The sequence below is a fragment of the Muscardinus avellanarius genome (assembly GCF_963383645.1).
Source record: "Muscardinus avellanarius genome assembly, chromosome: 1".
NCBI lineage: Eukaryota > Metazoa > Chordata > Mammalia > Rodentia > Gliridae > Muscardinus > Muscardinus avellanarius.
In genome coordinates, this window is record NC_137786.1 from 220410235 (window position 1) to 220433786 (window position 23552).

Below are 23552 nucleotides of genomic sequence, written 5' to 3' on the forward strand. Positions count from 1 at the left end.
AGGGCGGGGGTAGAGCTCAGAGGTAGAATGCCCCTGGGTTCCATCCCTAGTACCACACACAAAAAAAGAAAAACTTGACAGGTGCATAAAATGTGTTTTGGTTGGCCGGGCGTGGTGGCGCACGCTTGTAATCCCCGCGCTTGGGAGGCAGAGACAGGAGGATCGCGCAGGTTCGAAGCCAGCTGCGCGCGCTGGCTTAGGAGACCCTGTTTCCAAAAAATGTAAAAATAGGTCTGGGAGTGTAGCCCGGAGGTAGAAGGGCTTCCAGGAACCCCAGTACCACCAAAAAAATAAATAAATAAAAAAATAAAATAAAATAAAATGTGTTTTGTTTTGTTTCTTGTCCTCTTTATCCTTCTCCAGCTGCTGTTGGCTCCAACCCCATACATCATTGGGGTCCCTGCCAGCTTCTTCCTCTACAAACCAGACTTCAAAATGCCTGATGACGTATGGCTAGTGGATCTGGACAGCAACAGGGTGAGGCACTGGGCTGAGGCATTGTAGTATCTAGAATAGGATTGTGTTCTGGACTCAATCCTGGTGGTACCTGTTTTTCTAGTTGTTTTTTTTTTTTTGCGGTTCTGGGGATGGAACCCAGGGGCATTCGACCTCCGAGCTACACCCCTCACTCTATGTTTTATTCTTTATTTTGAAACAGAGTCTCACTAACTCACGGAGGGCTCACTAAATAGCTGAGGCTGTCTGCGAACCGTGGTTTTCCAGTCTCAGCTTCCCGAATGCTGGGATTACAAGCGTGCACCACCACGCTTGTAATTTAGTGCCCAGCTTCTAAATAATTTCTACTGTGAGACTCATTGAAACACATTTTTCTAATGTGCCTTTTACTTTATTGACCAGATAGCCCCTCTTTTTTTTTTTTTTTTTTTTGCAATGCTGGTGATGGAACCCAGGGGTATTCTACCTCCGAGCTACACCCCCAGCCCTGTTTTTTTTTTTTTTTTTAATCTTTATTTTGAAACAGTGTCTCACTGAGTTGCAAAGGGCCTCACTAAGTAGCTGAGGCTGTTCGCTAACCCGAGTCCTTCTGTCTCAGCCTCCCAAATGCTGGGATTACAAGCATGCACCACCACGCCCGGCTTCAGATAGCCCATTTGTTAGGACTCAGAATTATAGGATTTAATTTTCTAGAAATTAAGTATTACCCGGCACCTTTCAAGAGCAACTGGGCAGTTACTTCTGGTCATCTTCTCATGCTTTTCCTGGGGTATTACTTCTTGTATGAAATGTTCGTTAAGCCAGGATGGTGGTGCACACCCATAATCCCAGTATTTGGGAGTTGGAGACAGGAGGATTGTAGGTTCCAGAACATCTCAGCAACCTAGCAAGACACTTGTTTCAAAACCAACAAAATAAAATAAAATAAAATAAAAAGGGCTGGGGGTGTAGCTTGAAGGTAGAAGGCTCCTGGGTTCAATTTCTAGTACAAGAAAGAAAAAAGTGAAGGAAGGGAGGGAAAGAATGTTTTTTCAGTATAGACTTAGTTATACTAACGTTTTGCAGTATGAGTACATTAAAAATTTGGTAGAAAGTTTATATATATATATATATATATATTTTTTTTTCATTGCAAAAGTTAAGAAAATAAAAATAAGTGAGGTCAGCATGGTGGCACATGCCTGTAATCCTACTTCTTGGGAGGCTGAGACAGGAAGATCACAGGTTTAAGGCCAGTCTCAGCAATTTAGCAAGACCCTCAACAACTTAGTGAGACCCTGTTTCAAGAAAAACTGAAAAGGTCCCCAGACCTACAAAAACAAACAAACAAAAACTAAAAAGGGCTGGAATATAGCTCAAAAGTAGTTCAAAGCCGGGCATGGTGGCACACACTTGTAATCCCAGCATTTGGGAGGCTGAGACCGGAGGATCGCGGTTTGAGGACAGCCTCAGCTACTTAGTGAGGCTCTTTGCAACTCAGTGAGACCCTGTTTAAAAAAATAAAAAGAATAAAAAATTGGGCAGGGGTTGTACCTCGGGGGTCAAATGCCTCTGAGTTCCATCCCCAGACCCGCACACACACACACACACAAAATGTTCAGTTCCCACTACCACAAGAAAAGTATAAGGAAGAAAATAAGAATCATAATCCTATTACCTATAGGTAGTCACCAATAATATTTAAGTATATTTCCCTTAAGATGTATCTTGTAAAGCCGGGGCATGGTGGCACATGCTTGTAATCCCAGCATTCAGAAGGCAGAGACAGGAAGATCGTGGTTCATGGACATCCTCAGCTACTTAGTGAGGCCCTTTGCAACTCAGTGAGAACCTGTTTCAAAATGAATAATAAAAAAAATAGGGCTGGGGGTGTAGCTTGGAAGTGGAATGCCCCTGGATGTACCTTGTATATATAGGTATATATTGTACTATGTATGATACTATCATACACATAAAACCTTGCTATTCTTTTTATTTGCCTCTTACCTGCTCTGTGGTGCAGGTGATCGTCCCCACCAACGCAGACGTGTTGCCCGTCTTGCCGGAACCAGAATCCTTAGAGCTGAAGAAGCATTTGAAGCAGGTGGGTGAAGTATGGCCGGGAGGAAGGGCGAAGCGTGGCCGGGAGGGAGGGCGAAGCGTGGCCGGGAGGAAGGGCGCAGGTGGTGCCGTGGGGGCTGCTGTGGGAAGGCAGTTCTCTGAGAGCCAGTTTTCTTCCAGACGTCAGTGGGGTCGATCTTATTTGCCTCGATGGGCTTAAGAAGAGGGGTAATCCAATTGGGGCAGCAGGGCGAATCTCAGAAGGGTTCCTTCTAACTCACTGTATGCCCTACTACTCTAATATGTCTTCTTGAGTTGACCCCAGAGTTCTCATAGAGTCCTTTCCTCATACATCCCCTTGTTTGGGCAACCTATTTTTCACAATTTTTCTTCTTTTTCTGCATGCCAAACACAGTACCTGGAGGTAAAACATACAGCCCTGTTCTCCTGCCTTGCTGAGTGTGCTGTGGAGGGCTGGTAGCCCCCCACTGTGCTACCTAGGACCCCGCTCACTTGAAGGGTCTGTAGAGGTCTCGATTCCCGCATTGTCTGATTGCTCGGCAGCCCCTCTCTAGGGCCCGCTTGACTTCAGTGGGTCACTGCGTCACTGTCCTCACTTGCTGCTTCTGCTGATGTAATATGAGGCCTTGCTGCATCCTGCGCCTGTGAGGGCTGCGTTCAGAAAGTCCTCTAGCTGTCTCCACTTGCTGTCCTCATTCCTGGCGATTGCTCAGTGTGACTAAGAAGGTGGCAGAGGGGGTTGACCTGTGGAAATTTGTCAGTACGTTACTTTAAACTTTAAATGCTTTTAGGCTGGGTGTGCTGGCACACGCTTGTAACCCCAGCATTCGGGAGGCTGAGATAGGAGGATTGCAGGTTCAAAGCCGGCCTTGACAACTTAACAAGGCCCTTTGCAATTCAGTGAGACCTTGTTTCAAAATAAAGAATAAAAGTAGGGCTGGGGGTTTAGCTTGGAGGCAGATTGCCCCTGGGTTCCATCCCCAGTACTGCAAAGAAAAAAGGTTTTAGGAGCTAAGTTCTTTGGGCTTATTGATTTTTTTGTATTCAGACTCATGTTTCTCAAAAGGCTGGGGGTATAGCTCAGAGGTAGAATGCCCCTGGGTTCAATCCCCAGTACCGCACATACACACAAAACCAACACTACTGACATGGGTGTAGCAGCACACACCTGTAATCCCAGCACTTGGGAAGCTGAGATAGGAGGAGCACAAGTTGGAGGATGACAGCATGAGCAACTCAGTAAGACCCTGTTTCAAAATAAAAACGAAGCCCAGGCGTGGTGGCGCACGCTTGTAATACCTGCGCTTGGGAGGCGGAGACAGGAGGATCATGCAGGTTCGAAGTCAGCTGCGCTGGCTTAAGAGACCCTGTTTCCAAATAAAAATATAAAATAGGTCTGGGAGTGTAGCCTGGAGGTAGAAGGGCTTCCAGGAACCCCAGTACCATCAAAACAAAACAAAACAAAACTAGAGCCAGATGTGGTGGCACAGGCTTGTAATCCTAGTACTTGGGAGGCTGAGACAGGAGGACCACCAGTTTGAAGCCAATCCTGGCAACTTAGTGAGGCCCTCTGCAACTTAGTTGAGACCCTGTTTCCAATAAATAAAATTGAGTTGGGGGCATAAATTGGAAGTAGAATGCCTCTAGGTTCCATCCCCAGTACCAAAACAACAACAAAAAATAAAATAAAATAAAAAAATAGAAATGGCTGAGGGTAGCTCAGAGGATTTAACCCCTGGGTTAAATCCCTAGTACAAAAAAAAAAAAAAAAAAAGGCACTGCTGGTCCTAGTGATTTTCAGACTGCCAGATGGAACCTCTTAGGGCCTGGGTTAGGTTGGGAGCACTGAGCACAAGAGGCCCTGGTTCCTTATGGCCTCCAGAGAATCTCTCTTTTACATTTCAATTATATTTCAACATAGACTTCAATTTGAAAAGCTCTTCATTATAAAAAGAATAAGGCTGAGCATAGTAGAACATGCCTGTAATCCCAGTACTTGTGAAGTTGACACAGGAAGATCACAGGTTCAAGGCCAGCCTCATCAATTTAGTGAGACCCTATTTCAAAAAAAAAAAAAAAAAAAAAACCAGGAAAAGGGCTGGGGGGGGGGTGTAGGTAGCTTAGTGATAGAATGCCCCTGGATTCAATCCCCAGTACCAAAACAAAGAAAAACAAACAAACAAAAACCCAGAAAAAATAAAAAAAAACATTTTCTGAAGAAAATAAATTGAGCCAGGCATGGTGGCACATACTTGTAATCCCAGTACTTTGGAGGCTGAGATAGGAGGATTGCAGGTTTTTGGCCAGCCTCAGCTACTTAGTGAGGCCCTCTTCAATTTAGTGAGACCCTATTTCAAAATAAAGAATAAAAAATAAGCTGGGTGGGGTGGCGCACGCTTGTTAATCCCCGCACTTGGGAGGCCGAGAAAGGAGGATTGCATAGGTTCGAAGCCAGCCTCAGCTATTTAGGCTCTCAGCAATTTAGTGAGACCTGTTTCCAAATATAAAATATAAAATAGGTTTTGGGAATATAGCCCGGAGGTAGAAAGCCCTGGGTTCCACCCCCAGTACCACCAAAGAAATAAAATACAAAAGAATAAAAAATAGCTCAGCCATAGAATGCCCCTGGGTTCAATCCTCAGTATCACAAAATATTTAAATAAATAACAGGTCAGTCAGCTATATAATTTGACTATTCTCTAAAGGCTAAAACAGTTTGGGTCCTTTTTCAGAGATGGAGCCTCTGAGATGAATTGGTCATGATTTGCAAATGAGCAGTTCCTGCTGTGAACTTTTTGACGGGAGGATAGAGGAGAAGACCTTAGGAAGCTTCCCGCCAGCTGAGTGGCTGGGTGCCTGGGAGTCTCCTGTGAGGGACTTTTTGTTGTCCTGTAGGCCCTCGCCAGCATGAGTCTCAACACCCAGCCCATCCTCAATCTGGAGAAGTTTCATGACGGCCAGGAGATCCCGCTGCTCTTGGGAAGACCTTCGAGTGACCTGCAGTCCACACCTTCCACGGAGTTCAACCCGCTCATCTACGGCAACGACGTGGATTCGGTGGACGTGGCAACCCGGTGAGCCCAAGCGCTGTGCAGCCACGCGTTTGTTGTTTGTTTGTTTTTTGGTACTGGGGATGGAACCCAGGAGCATTCTACCTCGGAGTTACACACTAGCCCTCTTTTTATTTTTATTTTTCTCTCTTTTTTTGGTGGGGATATGGAACCCAGGGGCATTCTACCTCCCAGTGACATCCCCAGCCCTATTTTTTTTGTCTTTATTTTGAAACAGGGTCTCACTGAGTTGCAAAGGGCCTCACTAGGTAGCCGAGGCTGTCTGTGAACTGTGATCCTCCTGTCTTAGCCTTCCAAATGCTGGGATCACAAGTGTGTACCACTACCTCTGGCTTATTTCTTTCCCTTTGAAACAGGATCTTTGCTAAATTGCTGAGGCTGTCCTCGAACCTGCAATCCTCCTGCCTCAGCCTCCCAAGTAACTGGGATTATAGGCATGCACCAGCCAGTCATGAGTTTAAAATTTTTTTTCTTCTCTTTTACTTTAGGGAAGACTACTTCCCAGAGCAAGTTTCTTTATGTGTGTATGATATTTGATCATATTTTCCACTTAAGCAAAAGCAAAGAGAAAGCCGGGGATGGTGACTCAAGTCTGTAATCCCAGTACTTGGGAGGCTGAGACAGGAGGATCACAGGTTTGAAGACAGCCTTAGTAATTTAGTGAGACTCTCAACAACCTAGCAAGATCCTGTTTCAAAACAAAAACATTAAAAAAAAAAAAAAAAAAAAGGTCTGGTGGTGTGTAACTAAGAATGCCCATGAGTTTAATCTCCAGTACTGCAAGAGAGAGAGAGAGAGAGAGAGAGAGAGAGAGAGAGAGAGAGAGAGAGAGAGAGAGAGAAAAGAAATAGCTTATCACAGTCTGAGTGGAAGAACTGATGATTCTTTAAGATATTGCTCATCTAGGCATGATGGCACATGCTTGTAAGGTGCTAGGGAGGCTGAGACAGGAAGATCCCAGATTTGAGGCCAGCCTCAGCAGTTTAGTGAGGTCCTCAGTCACTTAGTAAGACCCTGTTGCAAAATAAAAAATAAAATAGGGCTGGGGGTATAGCACAGAGGTAGAATGCCCCTGGGTTCGATCCCCAGCACCACCAAAGTACTCAAAAAATCTCTCTCTCAAGCTGGGTGTGGTGGAGAATGCCTCTAATCCATCTACTCTGGAGGCCGAGACCAGGAGGATCCCAAGTTTGAGGCCAGCCTGAACAACTGTGTGACTCTTTCTCAAATAACAAATGAAAAGGGCTGGGGCTGTAGCTCCCTGTAGAGCACTCGCCCAGGTGTGGGAGGCCTGAGTCACGTCACCAGCACTGCAAAGGAGAAGGGAGGAGGGGGCGACATACCTTTCTTTTAATATGGTTTGAGGATTGAGCCGAGGGGCATTCTTACCTCTGAGCTACACCCCCAGGCCTATTTTATGTTCTTATTTTGAAACTGGGTCTCACTAAGTTGTGGAAGCTTTGCTAAATTGCTGAGGCTGGCCATGAAACTACGATCCTCCTGTCTCAGCCTCCCAAGTACTGGGATTACAGAGTTATCCTTTTTTTTTTTTTCCCAATTCTTTATTGGTGCAGTGTGATTATACATCAGAGTGAGAGTCAAAGCTCTACAAACATACGTGCACACATGAGTTGGTGTATTCCCTCCCCATCCCTCTCTCTCTCTTTGACATCGGGAGCCTGTTAAAGGATGACGTTGGTTGGGCGCAGTGGCACAGGCCTATAATCCCAGTACTTGGGAGGCTAAGACTGGAGGATCGCAGGTTTGAGGCCAGTGCACTGTAGCTATTGAGGCCTTGTTTCCAAATTAAAAAATGAAAAGGTTTGGGGATGAAGGTCAGAGGTGGACTGTCCCTGAGTTCAGTCCCCAGTGCCGCCAAAAAAGAAAAGGTTTGCTGTGGGAGGTGGCCAGGACCTTGGGTGGTGGACGCTCTGCTCAGTATGGGTCTCGGTCGGCTTACCATCCCATCCTTCCCCAGAGTGGCCATGGTCCGCTTCTTCAACTCTGCCAACGTGCTGCAGGGCTTTCAGATGCACACGCGGACCCTGCGGCTCTTCCCCCGGCCCGTGGTAGCTTTCCAGGCTGGCTCCTTCCTAGCCTCCCGTCCCCGGCAGACGGCCTTTGCGGAGAGACTGGCCAGGACTCAGGCCGTGGAGTACTTCGGAGAGTGGATCCTTAATCCCACCAACTACGCCTTTCAGCGCATCCACAACAGTGAGTCCACCCGCCCGCGCCCTGGCCTCCTCCCGCCCCTTTCATTCTTGTTCAGCTTTATTTATTTGTTTATTTGTTTTTGTGGGTCTGGGGATGGGACCCAGGGGCATTTGATCTCTGAGCTACACCCCCTGCCCTATTTTGTATTTTTATTTTTATTTTTGTTTTTTGCGGCTCTGGGGATGGAAACCAGGGGCATTTGACCTCCGAGCTACACCCCTCCCCTATTTTGTATTCTTTACTTTGAAACAGGTTCTCACTGATTTGCAGAGGCCTCACTAAGTAGCTGAGGCTGCCTGCGAACCGCGACCCTCTGGTCTCAGCCTCCTGAGTGCTGGGATGACAAGCGTGCGCCACCACGCCCGGCTCAGCTGTATTTAAATTGTTTTTTCTATTTGCATTGGTGCGTTACGGTCTCACATCATAATATGGCTCCCAGGTTAATGACATCCATGCACACAGCACTTGGTGGGGTCCCCGGCTCCCTCCTCTCCCCCACCTCCCTCATACCAGGTGTTGAGATTGACGTTGATACGCTCACATGTGGGCATAATGGCAGTGGAAGTGCTTCCTTCATTGACTCTCCCTCTCCTGCCCCCGTTTCTTAGACCACCTCCCCGGCTGCACTGGACCTCCTCCATGATCTGACGGCCCTCTGGTCTCCCTTACTCCCTAGTTTCCACATATGAGAGAAAACATGTGACCCTTCACTCTCCGCTAATCTCACCTAACATAATGTTCTCCAGGTCCACCCATTTTCCTGAAAATGACATTGTTTTTAGCCGGGCGTGGTGGCACACGCTTGTAATCCCAGTACTTGGGAGCCTCAGCTACTTAGTGAGGCCCTGTTTCAAAATAAAGAATAAAAAAACAAGATCTGGCTGTGGTGGTGCATACTTGTAATCTCAGCATTTGGGAGACTACGGAAGATCGTAGTTTGGGGGCAGCCTTAGCTACTTAATGAGGCCCTTTGCAACTCAGTGAGACCCTGTTTCAAAATAAAGATGAAAATATTGGGCTGAGGGTGTAGCTGGGAGGTAGAATGCCCCTGGGCTCCATCCCCAGTACAAAAAAAAAAAAGACATTTTATTCTTTATTGCTAAGTAGAATTCCATTGTGTTTCTATCTCATAATTTATAATCCATTCACCTGTTGACGGACACCTAGGTTGGTTTTGTGTGAATTTTGTAGCTCTAAACGTGAATGTGCATATATTACCGTAGTTCTGTGATTTCAGTCCCTTTGGAAAGATAGCCAGAAGTGGGATAGGTAGGCCTGCTTTGCTTTACACTTTTCCCTGCCTTTCTTTTGTGGGATTTATTTGTTAATGTTGCAGTACTAGGGTGTGAACCCAGGGGCATTTTACCTCTGAGCTTCACCCCCAGCCCTATTTCTTTATTCTTTATTTGGAAACAGGGCCTAAGTTGCAGTGGGCCTCACTCAGTAGCTGAGGCTGGCCGTGAACCTGCGATCCTCCTGTCTCAGCCTCCCAAGTACCGGGATTACAAGCGTGGGCCACCACGCCCGGCTCCTTTTGTGTGCTTTCCTTGTAGCTAACTCTTCCTTTTCTTCTTGGGGTAGATATGTTTGATCCAGCTCTGATTGGTGACAAGCCTAAGTGGTATGCTCACCAGCTGCAGCCCATCCACTATCGAGTCTACGACAGCAACTCTCAGCTGGCAGAGGCACTGAGCGTGCCCCCGGAGCGGGCCTCGGACTCAGACCCCACGGACGACAGGTGCGCGTGCCCTCCCGGCCCCTCGTCAGCACGGGGAGGCACAGGCCGCAGCGGTGAGGTGTCAGTCGTGGCCGCCAGCACTCTGTCTTGGTTGATTGCTATCTTGGGTTCCTGATTTTACTGTCTCCTGGTCCTGAGTCAAGTGTGCTCCCCTCTTTGTTTCTCCAAGTTCTAATTGCTGGTTCTTTTTTTATTTCCCTGTCCCTTTCTGGTTTTCTTTCTTTCTCTCTCGTGCACTTCCCTCTGCAGTGGCAGTGATAGCATGGATTACGATGACTCCAGCTCCTCTTACTCCTCCCTGGGCGACTTCGTCAGTGAAATGATGAAGTGCGACATCAATGGGGATACCCCCAGTAAGTGTGGGGGACTGGCCGGCTCCGGGCGGGGCGGGGCCTGGGGCCGAGGAGGCTGGACCTGTCTCCCTTGGGTTTTGCCAGGCGTGGATCCTCTGACGCACGCAGCACTGGGAGACGCCAGCGAGGTGCGGATGGGCGAGCTGCAGAATCAAGAGGAAGCAGAGGAGCCTGCCCCCGACAGCGAGGCCGGCCAGGGAGACCCCCCGCTGCGCTCCAGCCCCAGCACCGGAGCAGCCTCTGTACGTGAGGACAGGAGGCCGGCGTGAGAGCCACGCTGGGCCGCGGGCCGCGCCTCTGTGGCAGAGCCTGCCGTGGCTCTGCGCTTGTCTCTCTGCCCACACTCCTCCCAGCTTCTCTCCATAGCCTTATGGCTCAGAGCTGCTGAGATGTAGTCGTTTTGTGTTTTTATTTATTTATTTATTTTGGCAGTCCTGGGGATGGAACCCAGGGTCATTCTACCTCGAGCTACACCCTCAGCCCTACTTTTTTATTTTTTATTTGGAAACAGGGTCTCACTGAGTTGCATAGGACCTCACTAAGTAGCTGAGGCTGTCCTCAAACTGCAGGCCTCCTATCTCAGCCTCCCAAATGCTGGGATTGCAAGCATGCGCCACCACACCCGGCTCTGAGATGTAATTTTGACCCCATGAAGTCACTGGCTTCATTCAGGGTGTAGCTAGGATTCCCACTGTGTAGTCTGGGGGCAGAGAACAGGGATGCCACAGAGATGTTTACCCGCACGTTCCACAGGCTAAGGATCTGATAAGCCCGGGCCCCGCTGGCTCGGCCAGGCTGAGATTGTGGGAAGGCATCACTGGGCACCAGGTGACCACTTTTTACTTACTGTGGCCCTTAGGAACCTGCTGACTCTGCAGAGATGGACGAGAAGGCCGCAGTGGGCATCTCCAAGCCCCTTCCCGCCGTGCCTCCCAGCAGTGGCAAATCGAACGTGGAGAGGCGTCAGACAGAGATTGGAGAGGGGTCAGTGCGCCGGCGAACCTATGACAATCCATACTTCGAGCCCCAATATGGCTTTCCCCCTGAGGAAGATGAGGATGAGCAGGGGGAAAGTTACACTCCCCGATTCAGCCAACATGTCAATGGCAATCGGTGAGAGCCTGGGGTCCCTTCTAGATGGGTGAGTGAAGGGCCGCGCTGCAGCGGGCCCTGGCGAGGGTAACAAAGTCTGAGAAGTCTGAACGCTGTCTGGGCCTGCCATCCGGGGGGTGGTGCTCTGACCTGGGGGCTAGGATCTGGGGAAGGGAGCAGCGACTGCAGTGTAGCTCAGGACCACACTCCCGAGATTAGGCTCCCCTGCCTGGGCTTATAGGTGCCACTGTGCATTCAAGGGCTCAAAAGCTGCTGCGGCCCAACAGCTTGAAACTGGCAAGTGACTCGGACGCGGAGTCAGACTCCCGAGCAAGCTCCCCCAACTCCACCATCTCCAGCAACAGCACCGAGGGCTTCGGGGGCATCATGTCTTTTGCCAGTAAGTGCCTTGAGCTGCCCCATCTCTCAGTCCCCGCTCCTCTACGGTACGGCCTGACCATGACACGTGATGCTTAGACCTTGAGACGTGGGCTGGTTGGCCTCATCAAGCCCAATTCAGATCATTTGAGTGATACTAAATAAAGTATTTTTAGCTGAAGACTTTTTGTGTGTGTGTGTGGTGCTAGGGATTGAACCCAGGGGCATTCTACCTTCGAGCTACACCCCCAGCCTTATTTTTGATTCTTTATTTTGAAACAGGGTCTCACTAAGTTGTAGAGGCCTCACTAAGTAGCTGAGGCTGTGAACCTGCCATCCTTGTCTCAGCCTGCCAAGTACTGGGATTGCTGTGCCTCCATGCCCAACTAGATGAAAACTATTTTTAGATGAAAATTTTTAGATCAGTAAAGGACAAACAAGCCAAACTCAGTTGCACATGCCTGTAATCCCAGCTACTCAGGAGGCTAAGGCGAGAGAATTGCAAGTTTAAGGCCAGTCTGGGCAACTTAGCAAGACCCTGTCTCAAAATGAAATAAAGAGGGCTGGGGATATAGCTTAATGGTAAGGTGATTGCTTAGCATGTATGAGGCCCTGGGTTCAATCCCCAGTACCAAAAAAAAAAAAAAGATAGCCAGGTGTGGTGGCTCACGCCTGTAATCCCAGTACTTGGGAGGTCAAGACAGGAGGATTGTGTGGGTTTGAAGCCAGCCTCAGTTCAGCTACTTAGTAAGACCCTGTTTCCAAATAAAAAATATAAAATGGGCCTGGGAGTGTAGCCTAGAGGTAGAAGGCCCCTGGGTTCCATCCCTAATACCACACACACACAAAGGACAAGTTAGTCTCCAGTCACTATTGTTACACCTGGAGGTTCCGTTTCAGGCAGGACAGATGAATGGTCAACTGAAAATGAAGCATTCAGTTCTAAGCCACACACTTATACGTATACTTTACGGAAATATTCTGTTAGAATCTGATTTGGGATATATCTGATATCTTCTTTAAGATATCGGATATTGATATCTCACAAACCTAGTGAGAACGTTTTATGACCATGCTTTGAAATCTATATGAAATTGATTTTTGTGCTTAGCAAATATTTCTAGTAGTGAGGAGGGGTGGTGCTATTTATTTATTTATTTATTTGTGGTACAGGGGATGGAACCCAGGGGCATTCTACCTCGGAGCTACACCCCCGGCCCTATTTTTTATTTTGAAGCCAGGTCTCACCGAGTTGCAGAGGGCCTCACTAAGTAGCTGAAGCTGGCTGTGAACCATGATCAGACTTGATCCCTTCTAAGAGAGAGCAGAGAGGTCTGATCTAGCACACTGCAGTGCTGTCTGAGAGGAGGGAGGTGACGATGGGGCCATAGTCACTAGGGTAGAATGCTTTGATTACCTGTGCTGCTGACTCAATTGCTCTCATACCTGCCCCTCGATAGGCAGCCTGTACCGGAACCACAGTACCAGCTTCAGTCTTTCAAACCTCACGCTGCCCACCAAAGGTGCCCGAGAGAAGACCACACCATTCCCTAGTCTGAAAGGTAGCTACAGCCTTTCTTTTGCCAAATGAGGTCTCTGTGGGAGCTGTGGTGGGCTTCCGGGTGCTTGTCAGGGCCCTGTGTCCCTTGAGTCATGTGAGCTGGCTGTTGCTCCTCATGGCGCTTCTCATGGCTGTCACCGCACATCATGGCTGTCAGATAGAAACCGTGTCTGTTAGCTTGATAGGCTCTGTTATATCCTTAGGGTGATGGCAGCTGTGGGGTTACTGCTGTTCCTGGGGGACCTTGTCAGAGGTACATGACTAACATAGGGCTCATCAGCGGCCCCCAGTCATGTGCGGGCTCCCACTGCATGAACCTGGGGGCTCCCCCCGGGAGCCAGCCTGCGGAAGGGTGGCTGTGGCTTTGGAGAGCCTGGAAGAATTTGTGAGCTCAGCCTCTCTCTCCATGCAGCTTCCTACCTGCTCAGGGCCTATGACTGCACGTTGACTTCCACAGCCAGTTAAGACCCTGTTTCAATTCACTTGTGAACTCTGACAATTTGAGAGGCTTTTCTGAACTTGTGTGTGTGTGTGTGTGTGTGTGTGTGTGTGTGTGTGTGTGTATGTGGTACTGGGGTACCAGGAGCATTCTACCTCCAAGCTATACCCTCAGCCCTACTTATTCTTTATTTTGAAAGAGGCTCTCACTAAGTTGTGGAGAGCCCCACTAGGTAGCTGAGGCTGCTGCACACCTGTGATTCTCCTGTCTCAGCCTCCAAGTCCTGGGATTACAAGCGTGCGCCACCACGCCCGGCTTAATTTGATTTTCGTTTGATTTCTCTGATATTATATTGAAATATTTAATTATGGTAGGAAGTATAGTGAGAAGCAACTCCATGTATTCTTTTATTCTTTCATGGTACTAGGTTTTGAACCCAGGAGCATTCTGCCTTTGAGCTAAAACCTCAGCCTTATTTTATTTTTTATTTGGAAACAGGGTCTCACTAAGTTGCTGACACTGTCTGCAAACCTGTGATCCTCCTGTCTCAGCCTCCTAAGCACTAGGATTACAGACATATGCCACCACGCTCAGCTTTTTTGTTTGGTGGTATTAGAGATAGAACCTAGAGACATTCTACCTCCCAGCTTTACCTCTAGTCCTATTTTATTTTTTATTTCAAAACAGGTTCTCATTAAGTTTCTGAGGGCCTCACTACATTTCTGAGGCTGGGACTTGAACCTGTGATCCACTTGTTTCAGCCTCCCAAGTACTGGGATTACAGGCCTGTCATTACATCTAGCTTCCATGCTTTTTGTTTTTTTCTGTGGTACTGGGGATTGAACTCGGGGGCATTTTACTTCTGAGCTATACCCCCAGCCCTATTTTTAATTTTTATTTGGAAACAGGGTCTCACTAGGTTGATGAGAGTCTCACTACTTGCTGATGTTGTCCTCGAACCTGGGATCCTTCTGTCTCAGCCTCACAAGCACTGGATTTACAGGTGTGTGCCACCACACCTGTGTTCCATGTATTTTTTAAGTGAGCCCTCACTCCCAGGAATGATCTTTGGTGGGGGTGGGAACATAGGAAGAGGGGTGGGAGGTCTTCAGAGTAGCAGCGCTGGGCGCTGGCCAGCACCGCCACAGTGAGTCCATCGCTCGTCGCTGGCTGCCGCTTCATCTCATTTGCTGCACTCATCCCCCCCGCCACCTCTCATCACAGCCCACCCCTCGCCAGCCTCTGCAAGATGAGTCCCTTCCCGTGGTCCCCACAGGCCTCTGGACCCTGTGCTGGATGTTTCGTGAAAACCAGTGGTCCCTGTTCCATGCATGTGCCTGTTTAGTTCCTCCAGGCTCTCTGTGTCATTACCCACCCTGGCTTTGAGAGGCCCTGGCCTTAAGGATGGTCTTTCTTAGCGCCTCGGTTGTCTCCTGCTCGGATGTGCCCAAGAACCAAGTTTCCGCTTTGGGAGGATGCTCGGGTGATCTGACTTACTGCTCCATCGAGGGGTACAGGGGATGCGGTATTGTGGTGCACCTACTAATTGTGTATTTTGTGTCCCAGTATTTGGGCTAAATACTCTAATGGAGATTGTTACTGAAGCCGGCCCTGGGAGTGGTGAAGGTGGGTCTTGCCCGTGAGCTGTGCATGACCTTTTCTCCTAGCATCTTCTGTGCCTGCCTGAGGGCCGCCCTCCTCATGGATCAAGTGGCATCACATGAGTGACCTGCCTTGCCCGTCCCCACGACACCCGTGCCGCCCGTGGGGCTGCTGCCGGTGCATGTGGAGTGGCCTGAGTCTCCCTCCCCGCCTCCTTCAAACTGCCGTGGCTGCTTTCTCATGTGTGCGACGCCCTGGTGCCACCGACCCAGCCCTGCTGGGAAGTAGGCGTGGAACATGGTGACCCAGGGCTGTGCTGCTGCGAACTCCCAGACTACGACAGTGATGTCTCTCACTCTTACCTCCCTGCCGTAGGAAACAGGAGGGCCTTAGTGGACCAGAAGTCATCTGTCATTAAGCACAGCCCAACAGTGAGAAGAGAACCTCCATCACCCCAGGGCCGATCCAGCAATTCTAGGTAATAAATTCAGAGCCATTTACAAAGTACTCAGGTGGAGGTAGTGATTCCTATGCAAAACTGGAGGGCTGCTCAGGATTGATGGAGGCACTCTCGGGGTAAATGAAGTCAGTTTCCGGCCAGCACTTGTCGTTCTGACCCACCCCCAGGTAGTAATGGCTCACGGTGTCGAGGAGGGTGAAGCAGTAGTGGTGGGTCTTGGTAGACAGGTTTTCTGAAGAGATGGGGATGCCGTGGGCATTTGAAGACTTGGCTTGGCATTCTGCTCCTGGAGGCAAATATCTGGTCTGGCCAAAGGGGGGGTGCTCTGCCAAGAAGCTGGTGACACAGATGTGGTATGCGGCCCCGTAGCGAGAACCAGCAGTTCCTGAAGGAGGTGGTGCACAGCGTGCTGGACGGCCAGGGCGTGGGCTGGCTCAACATGAAAAAGGTACGCCGGCTGCTGGAGAGCGAGCAGCTGCGGGTCTTTGTCCTGAGCAAGCTGAACCGCACCGTGCAGTCGGAGGACGATGCCCGGCAGGACGTCATCCCAGATGTGGTCAGTGCTGGGTGGGGAGTCGGGATCAACTGGGCAGAGGGATGTGGATGCAAAAGGGAATTTGCTAGCTCTGGCCTTGGGTTTTCGTTGCAGGAGATCAGCCGGAAGGTGTACAAGGGAATGTTAGACCTCCTCAAGTGCACAATCCTTAGCCTGGAGCAGTCCTATGCCCACGCAGGTCTGGGGGGCATGGCCAGCATCTTTGGGCTTCTGGAGATCGCCCAGACCCACTACTATAGTAAAGGTAGGGCTCACACCCGCCGGGCGGCATGCCGTCCCCAGGCTCGGAAAGCACTGCTCCCGTGCTAGGCTGCTTCGCAATCAGGCTTTGGGATTTTTTTCCTCTAGTGTATGTGTATGCAGCAGAAATTTTTCTGTCAGGAAAAATAAAGGTCTTAGCTTTTCTTGCCTTGCACTTCTATCCCTTATCTTCCTGTATCCTGGCTTCTCCTGCCTCATTTCCCTTGATTCTCATTTGCTACCTTTTTTGACCTTTTTCTGTATTTGATCTTTTCCTCAGAACCAGACAAACGGAAGAGAAGTCCAACAGAAAGTGTAAATACCCCAGTTGGCAAGGATCCTGGTCTGGCTGGGCGGGGGGAGCCAAAGGCTATGGCACAGCTGAGAGTCCCCCCGCTGGGACCTCGAGCACCAAGTGCTACCGGAAAGGGTCCCAAGGAGCTGGACACCAGAAGTTTAAAAGAAGAGAATTTTGTAGCATCTCTTGGTACGTATCACTGTGCTTGGTGACTTGGAGGGGTCCTGGTTTCTTAAATATCCCTCCCTACTCTCAATCCATCCAGAATCCTGCCTTTCTCTTCTCTCTGCTTTGCTTTCTAGAGAGGAAGGTAGGTCTGTGTCCATTTCCAGTGGCATTTCTTAATACACTCTATCCCTTAAGCCCCACCAGCATCTTAGAGGAAGGATGAAAGTTTTGTTTAGAGGCCCTGTGAGGCTTAGCACATGGAATCTGAGTTGTACTCCTGGCTCCTCTTTTTATTTACACCTGGATTCACATAGCAGAGAGGCCATGTGAATTGGGAGCTATAATGAAGTGCATAGATTCACCTTTGAGCTACAAAATTATGAGCCTCTCGGTGTCTGAAGCCCGTTTCCCCATGTGAGCATTACACTCCTCTGAATTTGCTCCGCAGCAGCATGTCTGGCAGCCTTGCTTCCCTGGGCTCTAGACCTCAGAGGTATAGATTTCTGAGTCAGCTTTTCTTTAAGCCCTCCCTCTCTGGGCTCGATTAAAAGGTTGCTTATGTTTGGTGTTTCTCCACGCCCTCCCTGCTGTCACCCCCGTCTGGCTCACTCTGCTTGTCCTGAGCCATCTAGGCTGTACCTTTCTTTTCCTGGCTCTAGGTGCTCCCAGCTGATGCCTCTTTACCGCAGCCATTAGCAGTTGTCTATGTTCCCACAAATTGTAAAGAGGTTCCCTTTTGAGGGGAGCTGCAGTTCACCAGCCAACATACTGCTGTCATCGAGGCAGTTGACCCTGGCTTTCTCCTGCCTGATGTCATGTTCTAGAAAAAGTACTGACCTGCCAGTCTGGAGGTCTGCTGTGTGAGTCCTGTATCTGCCCACAACTAGATCTAGGACTCTGGACAAATCGCTTCCCTGTCAGGGTCTCTGTCTCCTTATCTGGGAAATGAGGAGATCACACTAAACTCTGAAGTTCCATTTAGGAAAAGATTGTACCGATCAGTATTCTTTCTGCTTTGTCCCGTGGAGATGAGAATCTTGATCATTTCATATTCTCTGCTGGAGGCATTTTCACAGACAGTTGGCTGAGAATGGGCTTCTTGGTAGGGCAAATACGAGTTCTTATAGGGAGCTGGTTTTGGGGTAGTGAGAAGGAAGGATGCCGACTGGCTGCGTGTTGGCCTCCATCCAGTCCATTGAGTCAGACACATTGGTGTCCCCGCTTCTGAAGCATTTGGCTGCTTGAGATGAGTGTTCCTCTTATCTGACATCTCTAAGAGCTGCTGTTTCTCAGCTCATTTGGCAGAGAGAGCATGGAGTAGCGGGTGTCAGACTGATCCTAAGTTCTGCGCTCCAGCTTTCAGGATCAGTTTCCTTGCGCAAAGAGAAGGTGCTTGATGGAGGGCCCTTCCAGCGCAAACTGACATGTCGGGGTAGTTTCAGAGAATTGGAGGAGTCTTTAGTTCATGCGTTTAGGGAAAGGCAGTGGATCTTTCGTTTCTCCCACCCCAGCCCTGCCCCCATGTGTCTCTTTATTGGTAATCCTGAATCAACTTGGGGGGTGGGTTTCCATTTTGTCTGTCTTACCAGCCTCTGACTCTCTGTCTTTCTCTCCTGCTTGCATTGCATCTGGGGTAGAATTGTGGAACAAGCACCAGGAAGTGAAAAAGCAAAAAGCTTTGGAAAAACAGAGTAAGGAACAAATGCCCCTTCCTGTCCCCAAGTCTCCCATACCTGCCAACTCCCCAGGCCCAGTTGGGGCAGGCTCCTTTTGTCAGCCCCACCCCAAATTTGCTCTTGGGGGGATTTTGGACTGAAAGCAGGTAGGTGGTATGTGGCTCCTAGGTGTATGGCTTGTAGGCTGCCTCTTGCCCTCCCCACGTTGCAGTCAGGGTGTCTACTGAGTAAATCCCCCCGGCTTTGGATCCACTGCGGCAGAGCTGGTGGGGAGACTGTCGATGGTGGCGCCCGCAGTGGCTGATGCGCCCGTACCGCCAGGCCTGTGGGCACAGTTGGCAGAGATGGTTGCTGTCCCTCCGTGTTGAGTGTGTAGCTGCCCAGCTCTCTGGTGGCTTGCCTAGGCACGCTTTCTCGCTTTCTGTCATTCTGTCCTTCTGCCATACCATTGTGTGTGGGGGTAAGATGGGGTATTTTTGTCCTCAAATGTAGACATAGGGTGGGGGTCAGCAGTGTTTCTTTCTCTCTTTGGGCCTAGTCTTTCCGGGCCCCTTTGGACATGTTTGTGTGGGCAGCACTGAGTGACCCGAGGAGTCTTAAGTGTCCTCAGACACCTGTGAAGCTGTGACTCTGGGTGCTGTGGAGTGTGGTCTAGATGTTTGTTTGTGGGACTTTTCTGTTTTAGGATGATTTGCACAGTTTTCTCAGGTTGAGAAGAGGGCCAGGCCTGATTTGTCCTACGTGGGTCTCCAGGCGTCTGGGGACCTCTGCTTCCACTGGGTCCCTGGGGTGGGGGCAGTCCCTGGAAAGGTGACTGGGACTTGCTGAAGCGATCTGGGACCAGGCTGTGCTGCTGCCCCATTCCCTTCCCCAGCCCACCCCAGCCTGTGGGCCAAGTAACAGAAGTCTTCCCCCACTCAGGGCCGGAAGTCACCAAGCCTGCCTTTGACCTTGGTGAGACTGAGGAGAAGAAGTCCCAGATCAGCGCAGATAGTGGTGTGAGCCTGACACCTGCTTCCCAGGTTTGTGACGGCCTTGTTAAAGTTTCCAGGGTTTAGTTTGCTGTTGCAGAATGCTGTTATCAGGATCGCCATGCTGGTCAAACCCAGGGCCTCACACATACGAGACAAACTTTCTACCACTGAGCCTCACCCTGAGCCCTCAGATACTTATCTAAGTTGAAGCATAAATATCCAACAATACGGAAATGATTAAATGTGTACAATACATACTGTGATATAATATTAGTATCCATTAAAGATTGTGTTATCAAAATGTAGTGATAGGGGAAAATGTTTATAAGGCTATATACAGTATGATTTCAGTTTTACTTTTAAAATGTACTTAGAAATGACTGAAAGAGCCAGGTGTGGTGGCGCACGCTTGTAATCCCAGCACTCGGGAGGCTGAGACCGGAGGATCGCGATTCACAGACAGCCTCAGCTACTTAGTGAGGCCCTCTGCAACTCAGTGAGATCCGTTTCAAAATAAGAAATAGGGCAGCAGGTGTAGTTTGGAGGTTGAATGCCCCTGGGTTCCATCCCCACCCAGACCTGCAAAAAAAAAAGAAAGAAAGAAAAGACTGAAAGGAAGAGCATACTAAAAACAGTGGTTAATGTGGGTGGTAGACGTGTGGCTTATTCTTAGTTTCTTACTCTTTCATGTGTTTTCTACCATGAGCATTTATTTTTATTAATGTAAATACACTTATTTTATTTTTTTGTGGTACTAGGGATGGAACCCAGTGGAATTCTACCACCGAGCTATACCCCCAGCCCTGTTTTTGTTCTTTCTTTCTTTTTTTATTTATTTTTGTGGATCTGGAGATGGAACCCAGGGGCATTCGACTTCCGAGCTACACTCCCTGCCCCATTTTTTTCTTATTTATTTATTTATTTATTTATTTATTTATTTATTTTTGTGGCACTGGGGGTGGAACCCAGAGGCTTTTCTACCTCTGGGCTATACTCCCAGACCTATTTTTATACTTTATTTGGAAACAGGGTCTCAGTAAGTTGCTGAGAGCCTCACTTAGTAACTGAGGCTGCCTTCGAACCTGCGCGATCCTCCTGTCTCAGCCTCCCAAGCGCTGGGATTACAAGCGTGCGCCACCACATCCGGCTTTTTATTTTTTATTTTGAAACAGGGTCTCACTGAGTTCCAGAGGGCCTCACTAAGTAGCTGAGGCTGTCTGCGAGCTGTGATCCTCCAGTCTCAGCCTCCTGAATGCTGGAATTACAAGGATTACAAAAAATAGCCACCACGCCCGGCTATTTTTTATTTTGAAACAGGGTCTCATTGAGTTGCAAAGGGCCTCACCAAGTAGCTGAGGCTTTCCATGAACTGTGATCCTCCTGTCTCAGCCTCCCAAATGCTAGGATTACAAGCGGGCGCCACCACATCCAGCTTAAAAACACATATTCTATTAAGGAAAAAAAGTTAATTGCTTGTGACCTCTCTAGAGATGATACTGGATGGGGAGGGAGGGAGGAGGAGGAAGGTACAGTGTTGGAGGTTAACACAGATTGGACACCTTCCCTACCATGTCTGTTATTTCAGAGAACTGACCAAGACTCTGCCGTCCCCGTGAGTCCTGCCGTCATGATCCGCAGCTCAAGTCAGGATTCTGAAGTTAGCACCGTGGTAGGGGAACACCACACTGGCATCTTGGTGGGTGGGGTGTGGATTTCTCCTTTGGAAACGGGGACTCCTCCTCTTTGGAGGCTGCTCACAGTCCCGGGTCAGCACAGTTCTCTTGGTGGAGATATGTACCTGCCCGAGGTGTGTGTTTTCGGGATTTCACCCAGGGCATCTCCTCATCTCATACAGAAGACACTTGGAGAAGCTCTGTGACACCCCTGTGAACTTGAGTACTTTCTCTATGGCAGCAGAGAGCGCACAGCCTGGCACTTCTGGGCCTGTCTCTGGGGAATATCCCATACCACTTTTTTTCCTTTCCAGGTGAGCAACAGTTCTGGAGAAACCCTTGGAGCAGACAGTGACCTGAGCAGCAATGCCGGTGATGGGCCAGGTGGTGAGGGCCGCGCCCACGTGGCCAGTTCTCGGGCCACTCTGTCTGACAGTGAAATTGAAACCAACTCTGCCACAAGCGCCATCTTTGTAAGCTTTGTTTACTCACAAAAGAAGACCCTTTCTTCTTTTTTTTCTTTAAAATTTTTTTATTGGTGCATTATATTCAAACATCATATTGGGATAAAAAACTTGTGTATACAAACATGTACACATCTCTGATTTAACCCCTACTCAATTCCCACCCCATTCCCTCCCCATCCTTCCTTCCCTTGCTTGACTTAGTGATTGACTTCAGACCCTTTTTTTAATGGGGGAGGGAAATGGTTTAGAAAAGAATGGACATTTGGGAGGCTGAGACCGGAGGATCGCGGTTCACGGATAGCCTCAGCTACTTAGTAAGGCCCTTCGCAACTCAGTGAGACCATGTTTCAAAATAAACAATAAAAAATAGGACAGGGGGTATAGCGAGGAGGTTGAATGCCCCTGGGTTCCATCCCTAGTACTGCAAAAGAAAAAAAGAAAAAGAAAAAAAGAAAGAATGGAAAGACAGGGCTGGGAGCAGTGGCGTACACCTGGACTTTCAGTATTTGGGAGACTGAAGGAGGATCACAGGTTTGAGACCAACCTCAGCAATTTAGCAAGACTCTCAGCAACTTAGAAAGACATTTTTTCAAAGTAAAAAATAAAGAGGCAGGCATGGTGGCAGCACACTTGTAATCCCCGTACTTAACAGGCTGAGATAGGAGGATCACAGGTTCACAGCCAGCCTCGGCTACTTAGTGAGGTCCTTTGCAATTTAGTAAAACCCTATTTCCAAATAAAGAATATAAAATAGAGCTGAAATGGTGGAGCACGCTTGTAATCCCAGCATTTGGGAGGCTGAGACAGGAGGATCGTGGTTCGCGGGCAGCCTCAGCTACTTAGTGAGGCCTCTGCAACTCAGACCCTGTTTCAAAATAAAGAATAAAAAAATGGGGCTGGGGGTGTAGTTTGGAGATAGAATGCCTGGGATCCATCCCCAATACTGCAAAAAAACAAAAACAAAAAAATATATAAAATAGGGCTGGGAATATAGCTTGGAAGTAGAATGCCTCTGGGTTCCATCCCCAGTACTACAAAAAAATTTTAATTAATTAATTTAAAAATGCTGAGCATGGTGGCGCACGCTTGTAATCCCAGCACTTAGGAGGCTGAGACAGGAGGATCGCACAGCTTAGAAGCCAGCCTCAGCTACTCAAGTAGTGAGGCTCTCAGCAACTTAGAACCTGTTTCCAAATAAAGTATAAAATAGGTCTGGGAGTGAGCCCGGAGATAGAAAATTCCCTGGGTTCCATCCCCAGTACCACAAAAAAATAAATAAATAAAAAGTAAAAAAGTCTAGATGTAGTTTAGAGATAGAAAATGCCCCTGGCCAGGCGTGGTGATGCACACTTGTAATTCCAGCATTTGGGAGGCAGAGACTGGAGGATCGCGGTTCGTAGACAGCCTCAGCTACTTAGAGAGGGCTCTTCACAACTCAGTGAGACCCTGTTTCAAAAATAAAAGACTAAAAAATAGGGCTGAGGGTGTAGCTCAGAGGTAGAATGCCCCTGGGTTCCATACCTAGTACCTCAAAAAAAAAAAAATGCCCCTAGGTTCAATTGCCAGAATCCAGGGGGCATTTACACACACACACACACACACACACACACACACACACACACACACACACACACACACACACCCACCCACCCACCCCTGAAAGGGAGGGTGTAGCTCAGCAGTAGAATACATGTAAGACCCTGGGTTTGATCCCTGGCACCAAAACACACACAAAGAAAAGGTGAAGAGATGTGGCTACTCCCCGCTATACTTGGCTTTCTTAAGGCCTTTTGCAGTCACCTGACTCCACGGTTGGGGGCTGGAGCACCCATTTCTGAATCATGAGTGAGTTAGGTGCTCTGCACAGTTAGATGAGATGTAATAATGTAATAATAACCCCAATGTAATAATAACCCCTATATTTTATCTTTAATTAATTAATTTATTTATGTTGGTACTGGGTTCCTGGAAACCCTTCTACCTCCGGGCTACACTCCCAGACCTATTTTTACATTTTTATTTGGAAACAGGGTCTCCTAAGCCAGCGCGTGGCTGGCTTCACACCTGCGCGGTCC

The 23552-nt window shown here is 48.7% G+C and overlaps 1 protein-coding gene across 50 annotated transcripts in view; it reads left to right on the forward strand.

Moving 5' to 3' along the window:
* The window catches only part of MADD (MAP kinase activating death domain), a gene marked incomplete at both ends in the record, with an annotated part of 54596 nt that overhangs the window by 4512 nt on the left and 26532 nt on the right, over positions 1-23552 (forward strand). For 4 of the 50 annotated variants that reach the window (XM_080694317.1, XM_080694339.1, XM_080694332.1 and 1 more), the window contains 18 exons: positions 364-477; positions 2459-2539; positions 5413-5591; positions 7567-7802; positions 9384-9540; positions 9790-9893; positions 9978-10135; positions 10753-10877; positions 11246-11385; positions 12824-12925; positions 14930-14989; positions 15341-15443; positions 15795-15981; positions 16075-16225; positions 16502-16708; positions 19285-19385; positions 20923-20994; positions 21325-21483. In XM_080694317.1, coding sequence (XP_080550443.1) covers positions 364-477; positions 2459-2539; positions 5413-5591; positions 7567-7802; positions 9384-9540; positions 9790-9893; positions 9978-10135; positions 10753-10877; positions 11246-11385; positions 12824-12925; positions 14930-14989; positions 15341-15443; positions 15795-15981; positions 16075-16225; positions 16502-16708; positions 19285-19385; positions 20923-20994; positions 21325-21483 — 2436 coding nt within the window. Of the gene's footprint in view, positions 1-363; positions 478-2458; positions 2540-5412; positions 5592-7566; positions 7803-9383; positions 9541-9789; positions 9894-9977; positions 10136-10752; positions 11007-11245; positions 11386-12823; positions 12926-14929; positions 14990-15340; positions 15444-15794; positions 15982-16074; positions 16226-16501; positions 16709-18324; positions 18379-19284; positions 19386-20922; positions 21007-21324; positions 21484-23552 lie in introns of all 50 variants that reach the window. The other 46 variants (XM_080694308.1, XM_080694319.1, XM_080694321.1 and 43 more) reach the window with 28 other exon arrangements.